Source organism: Xyrauchen texanus, chromosome 34, assembly GCF_025860055.1.
Source record: "Xyrauchen texanus isolate HMW12.3.18 chromosome 34, RBS_HiC_50CHRs, whole genome shotgun sequence".
Taxonomy (NCBI): domain Eukaryota; kingdom Metazoa; phylum Chordata; class Actinopteri; order Cypriniformes; family Catostomidae; genus Xyrauchen; species Xyrauchen texanus.
In genome coordinates this window covers 40,451,118-40,475,271 of record NC_068309.1, presented here as the reverse complement: position 1 = coordinate 40,475,271, position 24,154 = coordinate 40,451,118, and the positions used below count along the sequence as shown (strand labels likewise).

Here is a 24,154-nt window from a genome sequence, read left to right as displayed (position 1 = left end):
CGATATCCTGTCCATGAATATCACAAACAGGATTGGTGACAAAGCGCAACCAACCCCCACATGGAACGAACTTGACTTCGTGCCGAGGACCCGGACACAGCTCTTACTTTGGACGTACAGGGATTGGATCCCCCTAAGAAGGGACCCCCCCCCCACCACCCCATACTCCCACAGTCTCTCCCGGGGGACCCGGTCATACGCCTTCTCCAGATCCACATTTAAACATTGATATTTTTAATAATAATATTTTTTGAAAGCTTTTTTAATACTGATCCCTGATGTAGAATGTGTGTGAATTGGTATAATAATTTAACAGGAAAGTACAGATGATAAAATATTTTATAATTATGATTAGCCTTTATAAACATAGAAAAGTATCAACATTTGCAGAGCAATACTTCAGCAGAATATTCCACCGGTCACAAACTTCAGAACATTGTGCATCATGCATGAGAATGAGAACACAACTATTTCTGGGCTTAAAAGAGACAAGAACTAAATCAATGTGGAACATTGTAACTCATAAGGGGGACACTGTGCGCCCGCCCGTGTGCTATTTAATGAAATAATTCACACTAAAATGAACATTCTCTTATCATTTACTCACTCTCATGCCATCCCAGATTTGTATGACTTTCTTTCTGCAGAGCACAAATGAAGATTTTTAGAAGAATATTTCAGCTCTGTTTGTCCATACAATGCAAGAGAATGGTGACAAGAACTTTGAAGCTCCAAAAAACACATAAAAGCAGCATAAAAGTAATACATACAACTGCAGTGGTTTAATCCATGACTTCATTGGTATGACAGGTGTGGGTGAGAAACAAATCAATATTTAATCCTTTTTTGCTAGAAATTCTTCTCTCTGCCCAGTGAGTGGCGATATGCATGAAGCAAGTGAATCACCAAAAACACAAGAATAAAGTGAAAGTTAAAGTGGAGACTCACTGAGCAGGGAGGAGAATAGTAAAAAAAAATGAATTAAATATTGATCTCTTTCTCACCACATCAATCATAACTCTTGAGCATCTGTGAGATGTATGAGGGTGAGTAAATGATGAGAGAATTGTCATTTTTGGGGGAATTATTAGTTTATGAGTGTGATGCTTTTCCCATGCCTGCTCAACCTCCTCTATTATAGAGGACATGACGTGCCAAGTGATCCTGCGTATTTAGCATTCTTTGCATTGTTTCAACATGTTTTATGCACAACAATAATGTTCTGTCGGCATTAAGGGAAATTTAGACCCCACACATAAACTGATTTGAATGTAATTGTTTCATACATTATGATTTAAAATGGTGATCAATGTATTGAAAATAACTTTTTAATCGTCATTTCTGTTATCATGTCTCCCTATTCTTTTTTTTAATCAGATTCATGTCGTGTTTATCATAGATAAGTGATGTATTGTAAAAGTTGTCATACAGCAGAGGTGGAGGACTCGAGTTACATGACTTGACTCGCAAATTTTAGGACTTGTGACTTGCGTGACTAAATGAAGAAAATTACTTTGACTTGAGAACCAGTGACTCGAGACTTGACTTGAATGTTTTTATTACTATTATTTTCAATAACTTCTTATAAACCGTAATGAAATGTGTTTAAAAAATATTGTGACAACAATTAATTCATATGCAAAATTGTAATCCCGCAAGCACCACTGATCTGCATCTGCGCAGTTACCGCTGCGCTCACAACGCACCAAAATGACAGATTTCCAGTTCCCAAAATAATCTCCTTTGCATATAAAGATTTCAAATTGGACCGTGTGAATAAAAGTATGAAAATAAACGCAAAAATATCCGATACAACCACCACAACCTCGAATTCCACCAGACATTTGAAAAACCACAATCATTTCATTATCCAGAAAGATTCATATGTAAAATTACTGTTCAAATGTTTGAGGTTGTCAGTAAATTAAAATTATTCACGATTAATCTCATCTCTAAATGTGTGTGAGCCTTTTCTAACCCTTCTCAACAGTCAACAATATACCATAACCATGTGCTGACAATATAAAAACAGAACGGGCAGATTTGCAGTCACAACACTTTATTTAAAACGTGACAAGTAGAAAATATACAGAATGACTCTCATAGTGATTCTGAAGACTTTAACTAAAGCCCTTTTTTTATAGAATTCACTTTTATATAAATGTATCTCTGAAGGGAACTGACTGTCTTAAGTTTTGATGGCATTTTTCTTTTCATCTTACCTCTGTATAACAACTAATAAAGTAATAAAGCAGGGCCGTTACCATGGTAACAGCTAGATTTCTGCTGCATAAGCGCCACCTACTGACAGAGTGAATTTGAGACTGGATTATAAAAGGTGTCTGTAAGTATTCACAGTATTTATAAGTGCCCACGATAAAAATGCCGTGCACATTCATTAATGCAATTTACTAATATATATGTTATATAATATGGGGGTGGGGGGGTGGCGGTTAGAGTATTTTTATTGTATACAGTCTCATTATTTTGGGTATACTGTATATTATGTGTAAACTGTGTTGTGTAAATCAGATGGTTATTGTAATTCTCATACTGCTATGTTGCTTTCACCCACTGTTGCACTTGTGAATATGGTTGAGTGACAATAAAGGGATTTTATTTCATTTTCAAGCAGCTTTCTCCACAGCAATCTCCCCGTGACACTTGGCATTCGAGGAAGACTTCGCTTTTTTTTTTATCCGTTTTATTATCCGTTGCTTCTGCATTATTTCCAGATATTCCACAGTTGATGCTGTGTTTGATTTCTTAACTTTCTATCGCCACCTGCAGATGAGAATAGTGGGGTTCCCCCATAACGTAAAATTCTGGGATTCACCCAATGTACCAACACATATACGCAAACTTAAGGGACTGTCGATATTTTAGATTGGTGTGTATAAATGGGTATTGTATATAGTATGTGTGCTTTTCCCACTGTACTCAGAGAAATAAATGTTAAAATGAATTGCACTGTTCAATTATTGTTGGGATCCATGCTACGACGTTTGCTATCCGATCTGTTCACGCTTATGGGCGCTCTTAAAAAACCTGTTAGAACGCAAGCAGCGTTCCCCGGGAGAAACCTTGATGTGTTAAACTGCTTTCTCTTAATCCCTTAAACGGTTGAAGGAAATCAACGCTCACTTGCATGATGTTTCAGAACTTTGCTTTCTGCAAAATCCATGGAATAAATGTTTTCTGAAAGTGCATGTAAATGTGACTCACTCTGGGCTGCAGTTGAGTCTTTGCAAGTCTTGCGGCAGGCAGGGGGTGGGTGGCGTCACCGCTCCGGGAGGAAGCAGGTTGCGCTCCTGAAGAAGGTTGACCACCCTCAGGGCCTCAGGCATCTCTGACTGCAGATTTAATGCTGCTAAAGATGGACTGAGCTGAGCCGTGCTCACAGATGGCTGGAAACACACACACACACACACACACACACACACACACACACAATACAGTCCAGAAATAGCAACCATAACATGTTCCTTTACCATTTACACTAGTCACAAGTAGGGCTGCAACTAACGGTTATTTTGATAATCGATTAATCTCACGATTATTCCACTATTCGTGTTTTTGTATTGTTGTGCACTGGAAGCTCTTGTCACGAAGACCAATTCCTTGTATGTGTAAGCATACTTGGAAATAAAGCGGATTCTGATTCTATTTGGGCGATTATTGCAACGGTGAATCATTAGCTCTTAATCGACTATTCAGCTTGTGCCCCGACTTATTAAACTTATTTAAATGTTTAATTCAGTAAAGAAATTCACTGTAAAAAATCCTATTGTTATCAAGTGTTTTTGTCTTGTTTTCCATTTTAAAATTGTCTAAAAATCCTTAAAACAAGATCAATTTACTTGAGAAGCAACATATAAGAGATTTAGACTTGCTTTAAAAGAATGTATCTTAATAGAAGTGTTTTGTTTTTCACTTGGTTATACTTCAGCGAGTGCAGTTAAGACAAAATATACTTCTATTCAAGATCTATTCTCTAAAAGCCAGTCTAAATATCTTATGTGCTGCTTCTCAGGTCAATGCGGTTTTTCAATATTATAAAATATTTGTAATATTATATTCAGCATTCTCCGATAAAAAAATGTCTTGTGCAGTATAGCTGCTAAAGAAAATATACGTTGTTTTAAAGGAGTTAGTTTAGATTTGTATTGGAAAACAAGCAAACCCAACTCAAAAACTGATTTTGTTGCAGTTATATAAAGACTACACCTCTCTCACCTTTCGGTTCACTTCAATCAATCTTTAACTCACAAAAAAAAACTCTCTTATTAATAAAGCTTCTTATTATGATTCAATAAGTCGTGAGCCATCACGTTAAAATCCAGCTGCAGCAAATGCATGCTCTGGGGATGAGTGTCATCAGCCGGGTGCAGTTTCAATCTCTCCCTATTAGATCGGGACATTTGCACAACTCATAGAAGAGGAGCTGAACGCACAGAGAAATGCCAGTTTTAGAGTTTGTAGTCATTTACATGATCTGGTTATTATTTGAACATTAATAAAGCTATAGCGCATTAAATATGACTGCATTAAAGATATAACGCCGGGGTGTTTCCTTTAAAGAGCTCCGACTCTGCTTATTCCACAACGAGAGTGCTTCTGTATTTACTTATTTGGTAAGTAAATACTTGACACTACATCACCTGAAGCTGTTTGGAAAGTTTAGAGCATCTGGACATGTTTTCTTCCTCTCCTCAGTAAGTCATGAACTGTAGTGCTGCTGTCTCTCGTCATCATTGGAGTTTCATATGATCTCATGTTACGTTAAATGACATCAAACCACTATTCGACAATGAAAAGTTGTCGCCAATTTTTTTTCTCGACGTTTTTGATAACGTTGACTAATTGTTTCAGCCCTAGTCACTACACATTAGTACAAAACAGAAAATAACAACCCTTTACTAATGAAGCTGCAGATGCAGGACTCAATAAGGATGACCTGATATGAGAGTGTGGAGTATGTTGACAGGGTCAGTGCTGTGTTGTCATGTCTTAAGTGTGCTGATTATGGACGTCAAGTAACTTATTTGAATAGTGCTTTTCATAACACACATTTCACATGAATTCAAAGGATAAATGTGTCATCAAGGTAACATTAACGAGCTGGTTGACAGATGAGGCCATCTTGGAAATCAGTAAAATGTTGCATCTTATGCAAAAGTCTGTGAATGAATCGATAGCTTCCATAGTTACATTACAGTAATTTCCAGCTAGATTACTGCAAATTAATTTATTTTTTTGTAAAGATAACTCAAAATTAAATGAAAAATAGAAATGTATGTTGTAAGAAATGTGTTGCTAAAAATGATATGTATCATTTGATGATGTTGGCAGGGCAAGTATCAATTAGGAGCATGAGGCAGAAAGGTGCTTTTGCAGATGTGCCGATGCTGCGTCAGGTACCTGCTGGTATTGCTGTGGAGCTGCTGTGCTGTACGGCTGCGCTGCAGGCTGCATGTGTGCTGGTTTCTGTGGCGCAGGCACACTCTGGTAAGCGGGCTGCAGTGAGGGGTAAGCAGTGCCCATTGGCCTGTTCATTGCTCCTGGTTGAGCTGAATATGGTCCTGTTACAGAAGCAAAACAGTGGCAGTTAACAGGGAGAAAACTCTAGACTAAAGCCGCCATCTAACTAGACGATTTTCCCTTGTGAGCTTCATTTACGCCATCTTTCGCCAGTTGAAGGGAGTCAGAGCTTTCAATTGAGTCTGCCAGCAGAAGGATGTTAAACACTTGACCGCCTCACCTCTCAGCTGAGTTAATGGGTCGAACAACAGGAATTTTAAATATCATTCGGTCACTGAGGAGGGCTCTTGTGGCTCTTCAAGTGACCAGCGAGCATTTCCTGATACTGAAGACCTTGATGAGAAAATGTCCTGCTCTGATCTAACATTTGAAACAAAGTCAAACATCACAAAATAGGGGGTGGCTGTGGCTCAGGTGGTAGAGCGGGTCAGCAGGGTTGGTGGGTCGATTCCCGGCCCACACGAATCCACATGCCAAAGTGTTCTTGGGCAAGACACTGAACCCCAAGTTGCTCCCAATGGCAGGCTAGCACCTTGCATGGCAGCTCTGCTGTCATTGGTGTAAAAAGTGAGAATGGGACACAGTGTAAAGCGCTTTCGTAACCTCTAAGGTTAATAAAAGGCGCTTAATAAGTGCAGACTATTTACCAAATTCCAAATGAAACCTCAGGAGATTGGGGTTCTCCTACACTTAAATGACCGGAGGCATAACATCCAGTCTGGTTACATCCTTTTCTCACCAATCCAATACGAACAGGTTGGAGAAAGATTTGAGTTTTTACTCAGACTTTTGACAAGCCATGTAAGTTAATGCAACTGAAAACTGAAAAGAAATTAAGCAAGCCGTGAGCGGGGTGCAAAAGGTTTTAGGCAGTTGTGAAAAACATTGTTTAAAGAGGATGTTTTCAAAGATCAATGTCATGAATAGTTTCTATTTATTCTTTAACTTCATACTTCTTGTGCACAGTTTTATAAGTTGTTTAAGCATCTTGGAGATCTTGCAGAACACAGTTGTGTGTGTTTAGGCTTCTGTATCCTCGTGTAATCCCAGACTCAGTGATTCTGAGATTCATCCAATCTGTTGCAGAACTACTACTTCTATTCTATTTGCACAAGAGATGTTTGAAAATGAGAACATTTTGATTTCCTATTGACACACAAAGCAGAAGATAGAAATCACCATATTAAGACAAATGTTTTTGCCACACATCTATTGTGCAGAAGATGTTTATACTAGAGATGCACCGATTGCAATTTTCTTGGCTGATTCCGATTTTTTGCAAGTGTGACCTGCCGATACCGATTTTTTCAGATTTTCTAAGAACTATTATTGACCGCATTTACAAACAAAATCTACCTTTCTTCAATGCTAAATTTTATTTTCATAATTTTTATTTCAAAATAAAGTGCTCTGTGACTGGAAAGAGTTAGAAATAACAATTAACTGCAAATGAGTTGCTTTATATAACACCAATTATTCCAAGGTAGTCCAGTTGCCAGATCTTGAATGAAACGCATCCTACTCACACAATCGACATATCATACAAATTACAAATCATTTATGACCACAACCTGGCAACCTACAACCCAGTTGCGCTGTTGATATCTGCACAGGCAGTAGACGCGGGATGTTAAATCAAGCATCACTGGTAGAGGGGAGGAGAAGACTCAGCTGGTGCTCCGGTGAAAAAAAATAAATATACATGTACATTTAACAACGGCTGGATGGAAGAATTGAATTTCATGTCCCGAAGCCATATCGACAATGCCCACGCCTTTTGCAATGTGTGTCGCACTGATTTTAATATTGGACACGGTGGGAAGAATTACGTTAAATCACAAAGGCACAATTTGTATGTATTTAGCCTGCCTCTGCCATCCAGCACCCCATTTCCCCTCTCCCGGATTTGTGTACCCAAATGTTGACAGATAACAGGCTGCGTGTGTAACATGACACAAGATTAAACAACTCGGGCAACGCAACGTCAGAAAGTACCTCCTACTCTGTATCGAGGAAATTTATCAGATTTCTGATCCCTCTGTCCTCAACTATGGAGAACGGCTGGACATCCAGGGCCACGAATTCCATAATTGTCCTCATATTTGCTTTGGTCTTTTCGCTGCTCATTCCAAGGAATGATAGGAGAGGCTGCTGACTTGTGACTGGCTCTGAGCTCTGGCTAGCTTTAGCCGCTTCCACTTTTTAGCTTCATTTTTAAAATGGGCATTTTCAGCTGGGTGATGGTGTTTTAAATGTCTAATTTGGTTTGTTGATCCGAAAGTTATTGTGGTGGTTCCCCCACGGTTTACTTTGGCCTTACAATTATTACACATTTCGAACTTTATATATTCTTCACAGTAAAGATCTCCCACGCCAATGATATGTTTACGAGCGGCTGTGAAGTTATTCCCTGCGCCGCTGGCAACAAAACGGACCGGCTTGGAATCGGTAAGACGTGAGGCTGACCGGCCGGTCACCGATCCGGCAGAGCATGCGGAAAATCGGCTAATTCCGGTCCCTGGCCGGTTGATCGGTGCATCTCTAGTTTATACAGTGCTGATCCATGTAAATGACTTCACACTATTGTATGTGAGAGTCTACATTTGATTTAATAAATCACATTTCGCTATTCTGTTCACTTATTTGCTAAAACGATTTATTATAATGATACAAGCTGTTCACTGTTTGAAATGTCATGTCAGCTACACATGTTAGAACCTACAAATGCAAACAGAAGTCCATTTAACATTAAAGTGTAACTATTTTAAAAGTAAAAAAAATAGTTTGGGTCTTTGCATTAGTTTCACACTAGGAGCATACTTGTTATATTTATAAATATTTACAGAATTGAACTAAAATACTCCATAATGTAGAGCTGTCAACAGAGAACTGAGAAACTAGGCTCAATTTTCAGTGACATAAAACCAAAATTCAAATGATAAAAACACTTGTTTACTGCAAAGAACATATCTGTCTGTTAACAAGTGCCTAAAAATATCAAGTCAAAGGATTTAGCCAGTTCATATTCTCACATCTTTACGACTGCTACAACGCCACTGACACACAGCTCTACTTGTCTTTCCAGCCCAATGACACCACAGTGACTGCTGGAATCTTTGCCTGTTTGTTAGACATCTCGGCCTGGATGAAGGAACACCACTTGCAACTTAACCCAGCCAAGACCAAACTACTTGTCTTTCCAGCCAACCCTGCTGTTGAACACAACATCACCGTGAAGCTGGTGTATCTACTCATCTAGAGTAATGCCTTCCAAAATGGTCAGAAATCTAGTGATACCATCGATAACAAACTAAAGTTCACAGACCATATCTCAAAGACAGCACAAACATGTAGATTTACATTCTACATTATCAGGAAGCTAAGACCCCTTCCTCTATGAACATGCCACACAACTTCTTGTTCAGTCATAACTACACTGGACTACTGTAATGATCTCATTACAGGCCTACCTGCATGCAAAATTAGACCCCTGCAAGTGATCCAGAATGCAGCAGCACGTCTGGTCTTTAATGAACCAAAGATAGTGCATGTTACACCACTTCTCTTTTCACGGGCTGCCGATTGATGCACGTATTAAATTCAAGGCCCTGATGCTGGCATACAGAACAGTCACTGGGTTTGCTCCAGCATACCTAAAATCATTTTTGCAGAGCTACGTTCCCACCAGAAGCCTGCGGTCAGCTAAGGAACGTCACCTTGTTGTACCAACACAGAGGCACCAAAACTCTTTCCCAAAATTTTGCTTCATCGTACCACATTGGTGGAATTACCTTCCCAACTCCATCCGTGAAGCTGACTCACTTTCTGTCTTCAAAAAACGGCTAAAAATACATCTTTTCCATGAGCACTTAACCAGTCACTAATAATAAAACATGAAACTATTCTTGGCTTGTACTTTTCTAATACAATTGAAACTTTTTTGCGTTACCGTCTGCTTAAGATGCATCACTTATGTTGTCTCCTTCCTCTTCGATTTTGGACACCAATTTCAATACCAAAAAAAGGGGTAATATGCTATTGAACACACTCCTTTAGGTTATTTAACGAAGTTAAATGTATTAATGCAAATAATATATTAAAACAATTGCATGTTTCCTTGAAGACTTTCTCAATTAAGTGAACATTGCTTCAAGTTTTTTTATTTATTTATTAGTCTTGGCTAAAGTTTTATTCAAGTCAAGTGGTTTTTATTGTCGTTTCAACCATATACAGTTAGTACAGTACACAGCAAAACGAGACAACGTTCCTCCAGGACCATGGTGCTACATAAAAACAACAAAGGACCAACACAGGACCACATGAGACAACACAACGAAATAAAATACCTATATAAAAAAACCTACATATACCTATATAAAGTGCACGTGCAAACATGTGCAAAAAGTACAGGACAGTACAACAAATTACTGACAATGAACAGGACAATAGACAGTGCAGCGCCGACCAGTACTCAGTAGTGCAAAAAGATGACAGTTTCTAAAAATGTAAACATAACATACTATGAGATAATGTTCTATGCACATAGCAGTTATTGAGGTAGCAGACAGTTATAAAGTGACAGTAATTAAAGTGCAACTCAGGACACGTGTGTGTCAAACCAGTCTCTGAGTATTGAGGAGTCTGATGGATTGGGGAAGAAGCTGTTACACAGTCTGGCCGTGAGGGCCCGAATGCTTCGGTACCTCTTGCCAGACGGGAGGAGGGTAAAGAGTTTGTGTGAGGGGTGTGTGGGGTCAGTCCACAATGCTGGTTGCTTTTCGGATACAGTGTTTTTGTAAATGTCTTTGATGGAGGGAAGAGAGACCCCAATGAGCTTCTCAGCTGTCCTCACTATCCTCTGCAGGGCTTTGTGGTCCGAAACGGTGCAAGTCCCAAACCAGGCAGTGATGCAGCTGCTCAGGATGCTCTCAATAGTCCCTCTATAGAATGTAGTGAGGATGGGGGTTGGGAGATGTGCTTTCCTCAGCCTTCGAAGAAAGTAGAGACGCTGCTGGGCTTTCTTGGTGATAGAGCTGGTGTTGAGGGACCAGGTGAGGTTCTCCGCCAGGTGAACACCAAGGAATTTGGTGCTTTTGACGATCTCCACAGAGGAGCCGTCGATGTTCAGCGGAGTGTGTTCACCTTGTGCTCTCCTAAAGTCAACAACCATCTCTTTTGTTTTGTCCACATTCAGGGACAGGTTGTTGGCTCTACACCAGTTCGTCAGCCGCTGCACCTCCTCTCTGTATGCTGACTCGTCGTTCTTGCTGATGAGACCCACCACGGTCGTGTCATCGGCGAACTTGATGATGTGATTCGAGCTGTGCATTGCTGCACAGTCGTGAGTCAGCAGAGTGAACAGCAGTGGACTGAGCACACAGCCCTGGGGGGCCCCAGTGCTCAGTGTGGTGGTGGTGGAGATGCTGTTCCCAATCCGGACTGACTGAGGTCTCCCAGTCAGGAAGTCCAGGATCCAGTTGCAGAGGGAGGTGTCCAGGCCCAGCAGGTTCAGCTTTCCAATCAGGTGCTGGGGAATGATTTATTACTTTAAATAAGCGATTTATATTGGCATGGCTGCGCTTCAAGTTTCTTTGTCATGAGAAAACAGCAGAGAGTAATTAAAGAATCACTCATTCATGCAATTTGATTTCAATGGGCTATTTTCTCACACCACTGCTGCTATCCCAGGAAAAAACAAAGTCTCCTCACCTGCTAGAAGCCAAAAATCGAGGAGGACTGAGTGTTGCATTACTGAGTATGTAGCAGAAGTAGCAATAAATGTAATGTTTCTTTAAACGTAACTCTCTCTCTCTCTCTCTCTCTCTCTCTCTCTCTCTCTCACACACACACACCCTAATGAAGTGCTTCAGTAAAGATCTAATCAGTAAAGATCAAATTCTTCTGAAACACAAAGAATTTGACATTTTTGTCAAATAAAGTGCAGCACAAAAGAACATCATATTATAAATGAAAAAATTATTTTAAAAAAAAACAAATATTTAGATATTTAGAAAAAAAGCACTCCTGCTTGAGATATTTCTTAAATGTAATTATTATTACTACAGTAAATACTGCATTTTACTATACAGTAGTTATACATTTCTGTACAGAACTTTTATTTTCATGTGAAAGCTTTTCGGTTGTGAGTTTCACACCTCTTATATTGTGATTATTAAAGTGTAAAACGCTGTGATTTAATGGTATAAATCTAGTCTGCAGTTGCTGAGTGATTCATAGTAAATGTGTACAGTCTTCTACAACAAGCACAGCGCGTGACGTTCATTACAATGTCGGTGTTTTCAGCATATGAGCAGCTACAGTCAGGACACGACCGCCAAGACCATAACCTAAGTGGCCGTTCACTCCAAATGAGTCAGTCTTTGAAAAAAAAAAAAAAAAAAACACATGAAAGCATGCGCTAGAAGAACATCTTTGATTGTTGCACTGCGCCTTTTTCAGCGTCTTGTGCAGGAGCGATGCATTTTTTTTAGCTGCTGTCAGTTTAATAGGAAACCCAGCCTTTAAAGCATGTCTCGAGACACCCGTGTTGTGTTTTATGATTTAGCCCAAGAATGCAATCGGTCTGAACTTTAAATCCAAAATTCGACTGCTCATTTTACCATTCATATGTGCATTTTTTCTTCAATTCTACGAATATTCAACATTTTATTTGACAGTCTTTTCATAATGTATGATTGCACCCTTAACTATTTATATACAACCTCATTTTGTTACAGGTTTGTTGATTATATTAATAATTTGTGTTATTTACTCTCATATTGTGTCTTGACTTACAATGTTCTCAAATTTAAATATGCAAGCTCTCGACCACAAACACATCTGCTGTAAAACTGAGAAAGTTGTGAAACAGACGGTGGGCAAGTTTAACAAAATCAGCATTGACCTGTTAAATGTAGTGTAAATAGAACTATGGCATATGGAGGCACGGCAGCCAAATAATGTTTGTTTCCTTCAGAGTGAATTCTGAAGCAGCACAACACGCATGTCTCCTTCACAACTCACTCAAAGACAAGTGACATCTGAACTTTTACTAGCCCGTGGCTTATGACAGACATGTTTAAGTGACATTTGCAGAGAACTGCTGACTAGGGTTGCCAAACAGCACTGAGGAGGAAAAGAGCAACACGGTGATATTATACATCATCACCTTTACAAAATTATGTCACAATGTTATATTTTGACAAAATGTTTCAGTTTCAAAAGAAATAATCTAAAAGGTAGAATCTATTAGATCTCATTTTAGATCAACAGTGGCAGTTTTAGTTAATGTTTCAAGATGTGTTTCAGCTAGTATTTATTTTTCATAAATACATTCATTTATTATTACTATTATTTAAGACTAGCACACTGACCTAACCATGGTAATGAGGAGCCTTTCCTTCTGTGTAGGGCTGGGATAAACGATTATTTTTTAAATGATTAATCTAGCGATTTATTTTTCCAATGCATCGATTAATCTAACGATGAATTGTTTTTCAGTCCGATTCGATTTCGATTCGATTAATCGATTTGTGACAACACCGGTAATACCGGTTTCATCGGGGGTGGGGGTGTATAAAATGTAAAAAAAAACAAACATTTGCCGGGAGTTTGATTGACAGGCGATCTGATCAATCAATCATAATATGCCATTTTTGTCCGACAAAGTAGTCAGCAGAGAGAAGATTAACGTCGGTGGATTTGAATTTGAATAATGGATTGTAGGCTACCGTACTGACATCTTTCCGCGGATAAAACAACAGTCCTTCTGATGTAGGCTACATTCATGTTTAGCCTATTTGATGCTATAAATTAACCAAGGAAAAGATGATCGGTTCACGAGCAGCTTTAACTGAGGCAATCTGTCACGACACATTAAAGAGCCACAAAATAGTAGGCCTATTTATGGTTTAATTTTCTTTGAATGACCAAATTTGAAAGTTGAGACTTTATTAAATGTTACCTGCTTGGTCCTGTCTGTCCAGCGTTGTCAGTGTCCTCTATGTATTTTTCACGACATTCATAGCTATAAGCGCATTATTAATAGCTATAAGCGAAAACTTTAGGTGTCGACAACGTATTATAGCCTACTCCAACATCGAGTGCAATGTGGGGATTTGAAAAAAAACTTACGGTACTCTGTCATCTGCAGCTGCAACCGGGTGGCGCCTCTTAAGGTGCAGGTGCATTGCCGTGGTGCTAGAATGGAAGGCCATCTCCATTTTGCAAAGACGACATATCACGGAATTGTTTCCTTTTAAATTAAAGAATTCCCATACTTTAGAGGAACGAGTGCATGCCGCCTTGCACTTCTGATAGTCTGAGGAGCCACTCGTGTTTCTACTACTCGCCGGCGCCGTCATCTTTGTTTTGGGTCCGACGAATCGACGTCATTGCGTTGTCCCAGCCCTACTTCTGTGTTCTGTTTGACATTAGAAACAAACAGGATAATAATGGGCTCATTGAAGTAAATATGCTCTTTAATTTTTAAAAGGGGGGAGAGAAATCTTCCTGTAGTTTTTGACATCAACAACTAAAATAATGTAATTTGATGCATGTCCTTGAACTGGAAAACCATGTTCAAAACTATGCATCATAAAAGGAAATGCAACCCAGGATACATTAAAGACAGGTTCTGTTTTTACTATGGTGGTTATGTAAAATCTGTCCTGAAGCAAAAGCAGTTGAGAACCTCTGAGTTAAAGGTACACACAGGCACCTACAGTATATGTAATTATGAATAATCATAGGACATTACTTTAAAAGCTCACACAGCTCATGTTATTTTTCAATTAACATGCTTTAGTCATAGAATTTTATCATGTTTACTATTAGAATTCTGTTAGCTTTCTTATATATTCGATTTATTTGATATATTTTTTACACATACTTTCAAGTTTCAATTATAATAAAGTGTTTGTTCAACTAAAAAAAAAAAAAAACTTCTGTTTTCACTTCTTTAATGGTTATTGTAACGGATAATAATAATTGTGTAATATCGTATACTGTGATATTTTCTGAGACTGTTAGCGTATCGTGAAAATCTCATACCATTGCAACCCTACTGCTGACTGACATGTCTTCTCCATTGCCAATCAGTGAGTGTAACAGACCTTTGACTGAAGAGAGCGTTATTGTCGAAAAAACAGTCGGTGTCACCCCCCACCAAGATCAAAGGTGTACAAACTCTGGTCCACTACACAGCTAATTCTCCCCAAGAACTGCCCACTTAGATAGTAAACACGGTAGATTTTATTTTGACTTGCCATTTAGAGGCAGGCTTATTTCAAATGGGTTATACAACAAGACTGGCATGGGAAAAAATCATTTCATTGATGGTGCAGCAATTTGCATAGAAAAGAGAAACACTATTAAATCGGTACAGATCAGATTTTCTGTCCGTTTAAAATAAGAAAAAAATTTCACTAACATTATTCTTAGCCTGATTCATGATATCTAGACTATATGATATCTACTTTATTTGCATTTTTTTTATTTGAGAGCGTGCTGTACATTAGCATGCTAAGCCTCGCCGAGAAGTTGTCTCGCTAAATTCATCATCTTCAAAGAACCACCAAAAATAAAGTCATTACATTTCCTCAACTACGCACACTCTTACCATCGCTGTGTGTGGCGAGGGGTGGTGGTGGTGGTCCGGAGGGGGGTAAAGTTCCTCTCAGGGCTGCTTGTGGAGGGCCGAAGGACTGATGGGCCACAACGTTCACTGCAGGTGCTGCTGGGACAGATTACACAGGTCTCAATTCAAACTTTATAACCCATTCAATAATATACTGAACACACTGCGTCACATTACCCAACCATGCATACAAAATACATATTTGTACATAAAACCTCTTTGCAGACTTTTTTTTTTTTTTTTACGCAGGAATCAAGAATCATCAAAAAGCGAACAATTTTTTTTCTATATAATTTTAGAACAAAATTCACAAGTAATGCAAATCACAAATTGGCCAAAAAAATCCTAATCTTCCCATGGTTTTAGAAACATTGAATGTGTTAATCCGAGATGTTTTATATATACGTATTATTGTTAGAAATGAAATAACTAAATTCCCCTACAATAAGTCTTCATTCAGAGCGTTTTATTCATTGAGCTGTACGATGTGTCTTGAGGTTGGCACACTTGAGGAGTAACTGATTACAGATTTAAAATACAAATATAAACTGTATTCCACTACTGTTACAATCGAAATAATTGGTAATTAGAATAGTTACATTCAAAAAGTATTTTGATTACTGAAGAGATTACTTTGCATTGTATTGTCATTTGTGTCATTTAATATTTAGTCCTTTCAGATGGAAAACATTTATACATATAAATGATCTAAAGTGCATTTGAACAGCGGTGAAACACTTGTGATGTGTTCATTCATACGAGCAGACAGAGAAGTATGTTTGAAGTTTGGGGCAGAATAAATTGTCAGCTTTATGCTAAGCTAAAATGCTATTTCTAACCATTTTACATGCATGTGAACAGGCACGATCATATTTTTTTTATCAAGAAAATTCACGTTGGATAATATTTTTTTTTCTAGTAAGACCTTTGATATTAGGGCAAAATGTTTATTCTTGATAATAATTTTTGTATTGCTTTCCTGTAAAAATATCTAAAAATCCTTAAAACAAGATACATTTGAATAAACTTGTTTTAGAAACAACACTGCTTAAGATATTTAGGTTTTTCAGAGAATGTATTTTTAACATGTGTATTTTGTCTTACTGTACTGGCAGAGTTTTTAGTCAAAACAAGTGAAAAAAAAAAAAATCGCAAAGTAATCCAAAGTATTTAGAATACGTTACTGACCTTGAGTAATCTAATGGAATATGTTACAAATGACAATCTGTAGTGGAGTTCAAAAGTTACCCTCCTAACCTGCTGGCAGATACTGTATTGCTGCATGTGAGAGAGTGTGTAAAGAATAGAGATGTGTACAAGTAATCGATGAATCAAGTACTCAGATTACAAACACTACTGGAATATTGTAATTTGATTTTTCTATGTGCCATCACCTTCTGTGGGCAAAATTAAAACGTTTCTCTCTCTTAAATCTTGCCATCACAACTCAATGCATAGGTTGGCACTGTGGATGCATGACGTTGTTAAAGAAATGGTTTACCTAAAAAGAAAATGGTTTGTAATGCTTTAAAATACTTGGTATGATTCAATGTGTGAGTGCAAATGTTTTTTGTTGTCATTTTTTAATCTTAATGTTGTTGTTTATGCACAGTGCTCATTTTTAAATAAGAAAAACAGGTTCAAGGTTGAAGCTTGAACTTCAATTCTAAATTTCACACAATTGTTTCCTCATTTTCTTTTGTGTTAGTGCACTGAACAACAGAATTACTAATAATCCCAATCCCTAGTAAAGATACGTTTGCAGATCAAAACTAATGGCTGTATAGAAGCGGTTGTTAGGAAGGCTTTATATGGAGATTCCTGACCTGCACTGCACATAAAAAACTAATATTGGCATTATATTCATGATGTTAGCCAGAGGGGAACTGGCCCCCACAGTAAGTCTGGTTTCTCCCAAGGTTATTTTTCTCCATTAATCCACATTTTATGGAGTTTTGTGTTCCTTGCCACAGTCGCTTTCAGCTTGCTCACTGGGGGTAAAAATATAAATATAATTATAATTACGACTAAAAGACATGACTATATTACAGCTTTTTCTGTTAAAGCGTAATTTTCTGTAAAGCTCTCATAAACACTTCAGCACAAAACTGCGCATGTATATGCTCTGAGTTTTTGAAATGAATATCTCATGGCTGAATGTTTTCTTTTTGTATTATTTCAACCTGACTTGGAATACAGCACATGAGTAGTATGGACTACTTTTACAATGCTTCATTTGGGTTTGACAGCCCCTGGTCACTACATGCTTTGTATGGAGAAGAGCAGGATTTTCATGTTTGGATGAACTAGCTATTTCTTGAACAGGAAAATGCATTTTAGTTCAGAAATTGTTTTAGTGTATGTAAAGGCATTAGTGTGACTCTGGATTTAAACAGAGTTCCCAAATTTTTCTGACCACTGAATTGTATGTCAGCTACTAAACGTATGAATTAATAGATGTAAACAGTTCTACTTATTAGCATACAAATGTCTGTACTAAGACTGCCAACAGTCAAAATGCTTCTTACCGACTCGCAGGCAGGTTTTACTACTCGCAACATATCTAACCCCTGATGTATCCAGTCCAAGAAATCACAATTTTCTAAGTTTCCCATGACTGTTCCATGACATGTTTTTAAAATGGGCTGCTGTACATGTCGCCCATGCCTAAATCCCCCACTGGAGGTTTGTCTGAATGTACGGCTGTAGCGACAATGCATTAAAGGGATGCATTTTATGCCATAAAAACAGCTAAAGAATGCACGCCAATTCAAGCATGATGCCAAACATATCAAAAGTTATAATATAATAAGAAAACAAATCTAGACAAGTGAATTTCTTTAATCAAATAGTCTGCTGTTGGACAACTAGTTGCCCATTGTGACCCATCCCTACCCTGCATTCATTAAGTGATAGTGAGGCTGCTGTACCAGGCATATAAGCGTTGTTCAGAGAGGAGTATGGTGGCACCAGTGCGGGAGACTGCATAGTGTTCTGGAAGACAGGAGGCGTGCTGGTTCCTGTGTTGTAGGGCTGTGGAGGCGCTGGGCTCGGAGCGGGACTCGCCTGGTTCACTGCAGGGTGAGGCCAGCTGGGTGGCTGCTGCGGGTGCTGGTAGAAGCTATTGGCCAGCGGTGGGGTGTGTGTGGGCGGGACCAGGGCTGGTCTGTGGTTGGGAGATGCCGGCAGGGACAAGGGCTGCTGGAACATAGCGACTGGTGATGGCTGCTGCCGGCTGGGGTTGTAGTAGCTTGGCGCGGGTGGCGTCGGCTCTTTGGCTGGCATAGCATTCAGGTATCCTGGCTGAGGTGGTGCCATGTAGCCCTGATTTGTGGGGTAAAGTGCAACTGGATTCTGCGACGGACCTACAGATTCAAATAACCATAAAACAGTCAGTTACAAATGAAAACATCACAATAAACCTTATTCACAGTAGTGCGATCTTTGATTTTTGACATGAATGAAAACGAGGATGTGAGGGATAAACTTTCTGTTCTTCAAATGGTATGCACTGTATACGGCTAAATAAAACTTCAACATCACATCTAATTTTCACACAACTTTCCCACAAAAGATTTTTGTCTACTGAAATTCTTAGAAAGGTGTTTTTCCCCCTAATGTTTTGAACAATACAAAACAACACCACAACCCATTAAAGACACTAGAGGTAGACCGATATATCAATTTTACCGATACATTGGTGCAGATAGTTGCTTTTTGGAAGTATCGGCAAAAATCTGTTCCTAGTTGCCGATAGTTTTTTTTATAATTTCAAAATAAGGGTCCGCACTGTTTTTTGGGCTTATTCATACTTAAAAGTCCCACGTTATACACCATATCATCATCTTTTTTTGGTTTTGGTTATTATTGGGATTTTGGTTGAACAAAAACTGCATCTGGAATTTTATTTATTTTGGACTCTTTGTCTGTGCCCGCCATAGTAAATAAAGAAACGTTCCTTTTTCAGGACACTGTATTTTAAAGATAATTTTGTACAAATCCAAATGACTTTACAGATCTTTATTGTAAAGGGTTTAAACAATGTTTTTGATACTTCAATGAACCATAAACTATTAATGAACACGCACCTGTGAAACGGTCATTAAGACACTACCAGCTTACAGACGGGAGGAAATTATGTTCTCAGTTATAAAAACTTAGAACACTAAAGAAACCTTTCTACTGACTTGCTAAAACAGCAAAAGAAAGATGCCCAGTGTCCCTGCTCATCTACATGAACGTGCCCTAGGCATGCTGAATGGAGGCATGAGGACTGCAGATGTGTCCAGAGCAATATTTATTTAGTTTTAATACCATGTCAGCAACTAGGCTATTCACATGGCAAACAAGGGTTCGTCAATACATATTTGCAATATTAGATAAGATACTTGAAATTTATACAAGATAAAAACTGTAAAATCTGTTCAGATGATACTTTTTTTTAAATATCTATTACACAAGTCTCTGTAAAAAAGCGTTGTCTGATAGTTCTAAAAGTTTTACAATTTGGCCAGAGCAATAAATTGCAATGTCTGTACTGTGAGACGCATCAGACAGCGCTACAGGGAGACAGGAAGGACAGCTGATCGTCCTCGCAGTGCAGACCACGTGTAACAACACCTGCACAGGATCGGTACATCCGAATATCACACCTACGGGACAGTTACAGGATGGCAACAACAACTGCCTGAGTTACACCAGGAACGCATAATCCCTGAGAGAGGCTGGACTGAGGGCTTTTAGGCCTGTTTTAAGGCAGGTCTTTACCAGACATCAACAATCACGCCAATGGGCACAAACCCACATTCGCTGGACCAGAAAAGACTGGAAAAAATGTCAATCCCATTGAGCACGTCTGGGACCTGTTGGATTGGAGGGTGAGGGCTAGGGCCATTCCCCCCAGAAATGTCCGGGAAAGTGCAAGTGGCTTGGTGGAAGAGTGGGGTAACATCTCTCAGCAAGAACTGGCAAATCTGGTGAAGTCCATGAGGAGGAGATGCACTGCAGTACTTAATGCATCTGGTGCCACACCAGATACTGACTGTTAACTTTTGATTTTGACCCCCCTACCTCCTTTGTTCAGAGACACATTATTCTATTTCTGATAGTAACATGTCTGTGAAACTTGTTCAGTTTATGGGTTAGTTGTTCAATCTTTTATGTTTTTTTTGCTGAGTTTATATATTTGAAATTCTATAAATTGATTTTAAAAACTATTGGGTTTTTATCCATTTTAAATCCTCTATCGGTCGACCTCTAATAGATACCGCTAAGAAAATTCTGTGAATAAGGTTCATTAACCCTCGATTGCACACAAGATTCAAGCGGTGTTAATAAAATACTAAAAAAGTACTGCTAAATGACAGAATCTAATAGATTTGGCTTCCAAGTCAACTTTAAAGTTTACTTAATTGTTAAATAAATGCAAATCTAGCTATTTGATAATGGACAATAACAACATATGATAACTGCAATTTTTCTTGATGTCTATTCCACCATCACACAATATTTCTTCTCAGCAAACACAAAAGCAATTCTTGAGAATGTACAAATGATATAAGACTTGAAATGTCACTAACAAACAAACTTCTTACTGGATAGGTGGAAAAACAACAATTATTTTTCTGAGACAGTTCTCCAGAAATGTGTGGAATCCAGGTGTCTCAGAAACATTCCCCCATTATTAATGATTTAATTGCTCTCTCTTGTCATGTGATGTCAATTTAACACGGTAATTCAGTGTGATTGATTATATAAAAACACCAGGTTAAAAAAATTACGCAGTTAATCATGTCCTGAGATCATAATAAGAACTCTTGTTCAGCAGTGGGCAGTAGGTGCAACTCTAGCTGTACACACAACAAACCACACTTAAAGCCTGGTTTATACCATGAGTGTCCCTTGTTCACCATCCAAAAGTATAAACAAGGCTCATTGCCTGCAGACCGCACAAGATGAGAACGCGTTCTTGTGTTTAAACACAGCTGGACAGAGAGTCACTTATCACAGCGACTTAAAAATGCCGTGTTTCTGACATGATGCAAACAAAGTGAGACGTCCCAAAATTATTTTATTTGGGGGGCCTGTCTCTGCAAATACTGACATATGAGATCACTTTTTCAATTATTTATTTTTCAATAAATGTTACATTTTCTTTACCAAAAATGACTAGGTTTCGATTTGCAATAATAGCTAGCGCTGAAACAATTAGTCAACGGTATCAACAACGTCGATAAAATTTTTTTCCGACAACTTGTCGAATAGCCTAGTGGTTTGATGTCATTTAACGTAACATGAGATCATATGAAACTCTAATGATGACGCAAGACAGCAGCACTACAGTTCATGACTTACTGAGGAGAGGAAGAAAACATGTCCAGATGCTCTCTAAACTTTCCAAACAGCTTCAGGTGATGTACATTACAAAATATAACATGGAATATAACGCCACGTCTATGAGTCGCGTGAAGGGGGAGAGATTGAAACTTCACGTGACTGAGGCACCCTCTGGCGCGGGACGCCCATCCCTCGTGTGTGTTTGCGGTAGCTAGATTAATAATGTGATGGATTGCAACGTATTGAATCATACTATACTGTAGCTTTTGTGTCACGTGTGTATCTTACTGTTAAGTAAATCAGCGATACGCAGCTCTATTAAGAAGATGGGAGTTAAAGATGGATGGAAGTGAAAATAAATGTGAGAGAGAGTCTTAGGCCATTATACACTGCAAGTCTAAGATCAGTCTTTTTTAGCTTGTTTTCCAAAAATTATATCTAACCCTCCTTTAAAAGACATACATTTACATCAGTAGCTATACAGCTGAAGTATAACATATTATTGCAGAATGTTAATACAATATTTAATATCTAAATATTTTCAAATATCTAAAACAGCCTACTTAAGCAATGTAGAAGATATTTAGACTTGATTTTAGAGAACATGTGGAAAACAAGATAAAAACACTTGATAACAAGAGGATTTTTACTGAATTAAACTTAATATAAAAAATGATTTCCTTTAATTCAGTATTATTAAAAGATGATTTTGTCCTCTTTATTGTTAGTAAACATGTTTAATACAACCTTTTACGTGGAGACAGAAGTCGACTAATCGGTTGAGAGCTAACGTTTAACGTTGCAGTATACTTGTTCTAATAATCGATTATCAAAATAATCGTTAGTTGCAGCCTTAATAATAGCAGGAAATTATACAACTATAACGGATAGCTATGAATTCATAAACACACTTTTGCTGGAAAATGACAGATACGAATACTGCTTTTTTTTTTCCTTGGAGTTTTATAACTGAAACCACAGTCACCTTTTTATATCGCTGCTACTTGAACATGTAAAGAACAACCGCACAATCTGTCAGTAAAAGCTGCTATGAACTATAGCATACACAGATAAAAGAACAATCACTGCAACTCTGAAGATAACACTCAAGAAGCAACTTTGGCCCTACTTGCGCAGAATTAACAGGGAATAATCCACCAGTGCAAGTGAACGGATACTGATTGTCTGGAGCTTTCTGAACAGAGTAATGGTTTGGCTTAAAACAATTCTAATAATAATCATCCAACATGTGTGATTTCACTGAACTTGTATACACGAAGTACTGTTACTGGTACAACAGTATCTAATACTATGGCACTATACGGTTTTCATTTACATAGCACTATATGGTCCTTCAAAAGGTACTACCACAGTACATGTCCCAAGAAACAACACGTAGTAGTACTTGTTTTTGCTACTTTTTTACCCTCGCATGAACAAGTGGTATCCTCAGAGAAGCTTTGCTCGTGTGAAATGTGCCACATGTACATGCTGTCTGCCAGAAACACGGACAATCTCATGTCAACTGAGCTGAAGAGGAATCCGTTCATGAGAGTATCAGATCGTTCTGACAGAGAATACATGAGGGGACGAGATTCACAAGTCGGGGGACTTTGGCTGCACGTTTTGCATTTCTTCCACGATTTTAATCAAACGTTATTCTCTGAGTGTCTGCTGAGAGTTGCGTCACTATTATCCATTCAAGAAGCTGAAGTGAGTTTAACCCGTGGGCTCGGATTTACTCGTTAGTTATGAGCTACACTCGGGTAATCACACGGGATTTGACCTCACAACGCATCGATCACATTCCAATTTTTACACTGTTGTTTACACGGTCGCGTCTTTTGTTGATTAGAAAGGAAGCGTTATAGACGCGTCCCTTAGTGTTGACGCTACGTTCAAGAGTTGAAACTTAAGAGAACTCGGCCTAGAAGAAGAGGGTTGCGAAACACCTCACTGTCTACTGGCACCAAACATAGAAAGAGCCCCTAAGTGATGCGTACTATAATAACGCGTTAAAAATGAAAGTTACGTATCATACTGAGTAATCATTGAGTTTATTCACCGTTAGCGTAAGTCGCTCCAGCGCCGTTCTGTGACGCGAAGCCGCTGCTGGACATCGTGAAACTCGCGCAGATCAGTCTGATCGATAACGCAATGAAACGCGCTTCTCTTCTCTCCGCGCGGCTTTCCGGACTGTCGTAGAGTTGAGGTGAGTGTCGGGCGTGTGGATCACAGGCCCGTGTCTCCAGCCATTCCTCCGCTACTGCTGATAATCGAGCACCTTCCGCTCACCGGAAACCAGCTAGAGCTCTGATATCACGCATGCGCACTCGGTACACGTGGCATTTCCTGTGGAAGAGAACTTTCGGCCGTACTGGAAACACAACCCGATGAGTGATGACAGAGATAGTGTGATAATGCCCCTGAAACTATATTCCTCACGTACACTATGATTTCTTCAATTGGTGGTATTGCAGTCAAAAACTGTGTTACATATTTGGGTATACAAATAACTAAAGATAACTCTAGATGCACTGCTAACTTGAACCCAAGTGTTACAAAAACAATAAAATGGCTTAATTGCTGGCTGCAGAGAGATCTTTCTTTGAAAGGCAGAGGGTCTGTCTCGTCTAACTT

At 38.6% G+C, this 24,154-nt stretch overlaps 1 protein-coding gene across 3 annotated transcripts in view; it reads right to left on the bottom strand.

Annotated features, from left to right (window-relative positions):
- The window catches only part of sec24a (SEC24 homolog A, COPII coat complex component), a 51,353-nt gene extending 27,529 nt beyond the window's left edge, over positions 1-23,824 (bottom strand). For 2 of the 3 annotated variants that reach the window (XM_052103748.1, XM_052103750.1), the window contains exons 1-5: positions 23,580-23,824; positions 18,109-18,543; positions 15,161-15,277; positions 5,422-5,582; positions 3,226-3,407 (exon numbers count right to left, since the gene is read on the bottom strand). In XM_052103748.1, coding sequence (XP_051959708.1) covers positions 3,226-3,407; positions 5,422-5,582; positions 15,161-15,277; positions 18,109-18,543; positions 23,580-23,634 — 950 coding nt within the window. In that variant the 5' untranslated portion in view covers positions 23,635-23,824. The remainder of the gene's footprint in view (positions 1-3,225; positions 3,408-5,421; positions 5,583-15,160; positions 15,278-18,108; positions 18,544-23,579) is intronic. The other variant, XM_052103749.1, reaches the window with a different exon arrangement.
- Between the last annotated feature and the right edge of the window lie 330 nt (positions 23,825-24,154).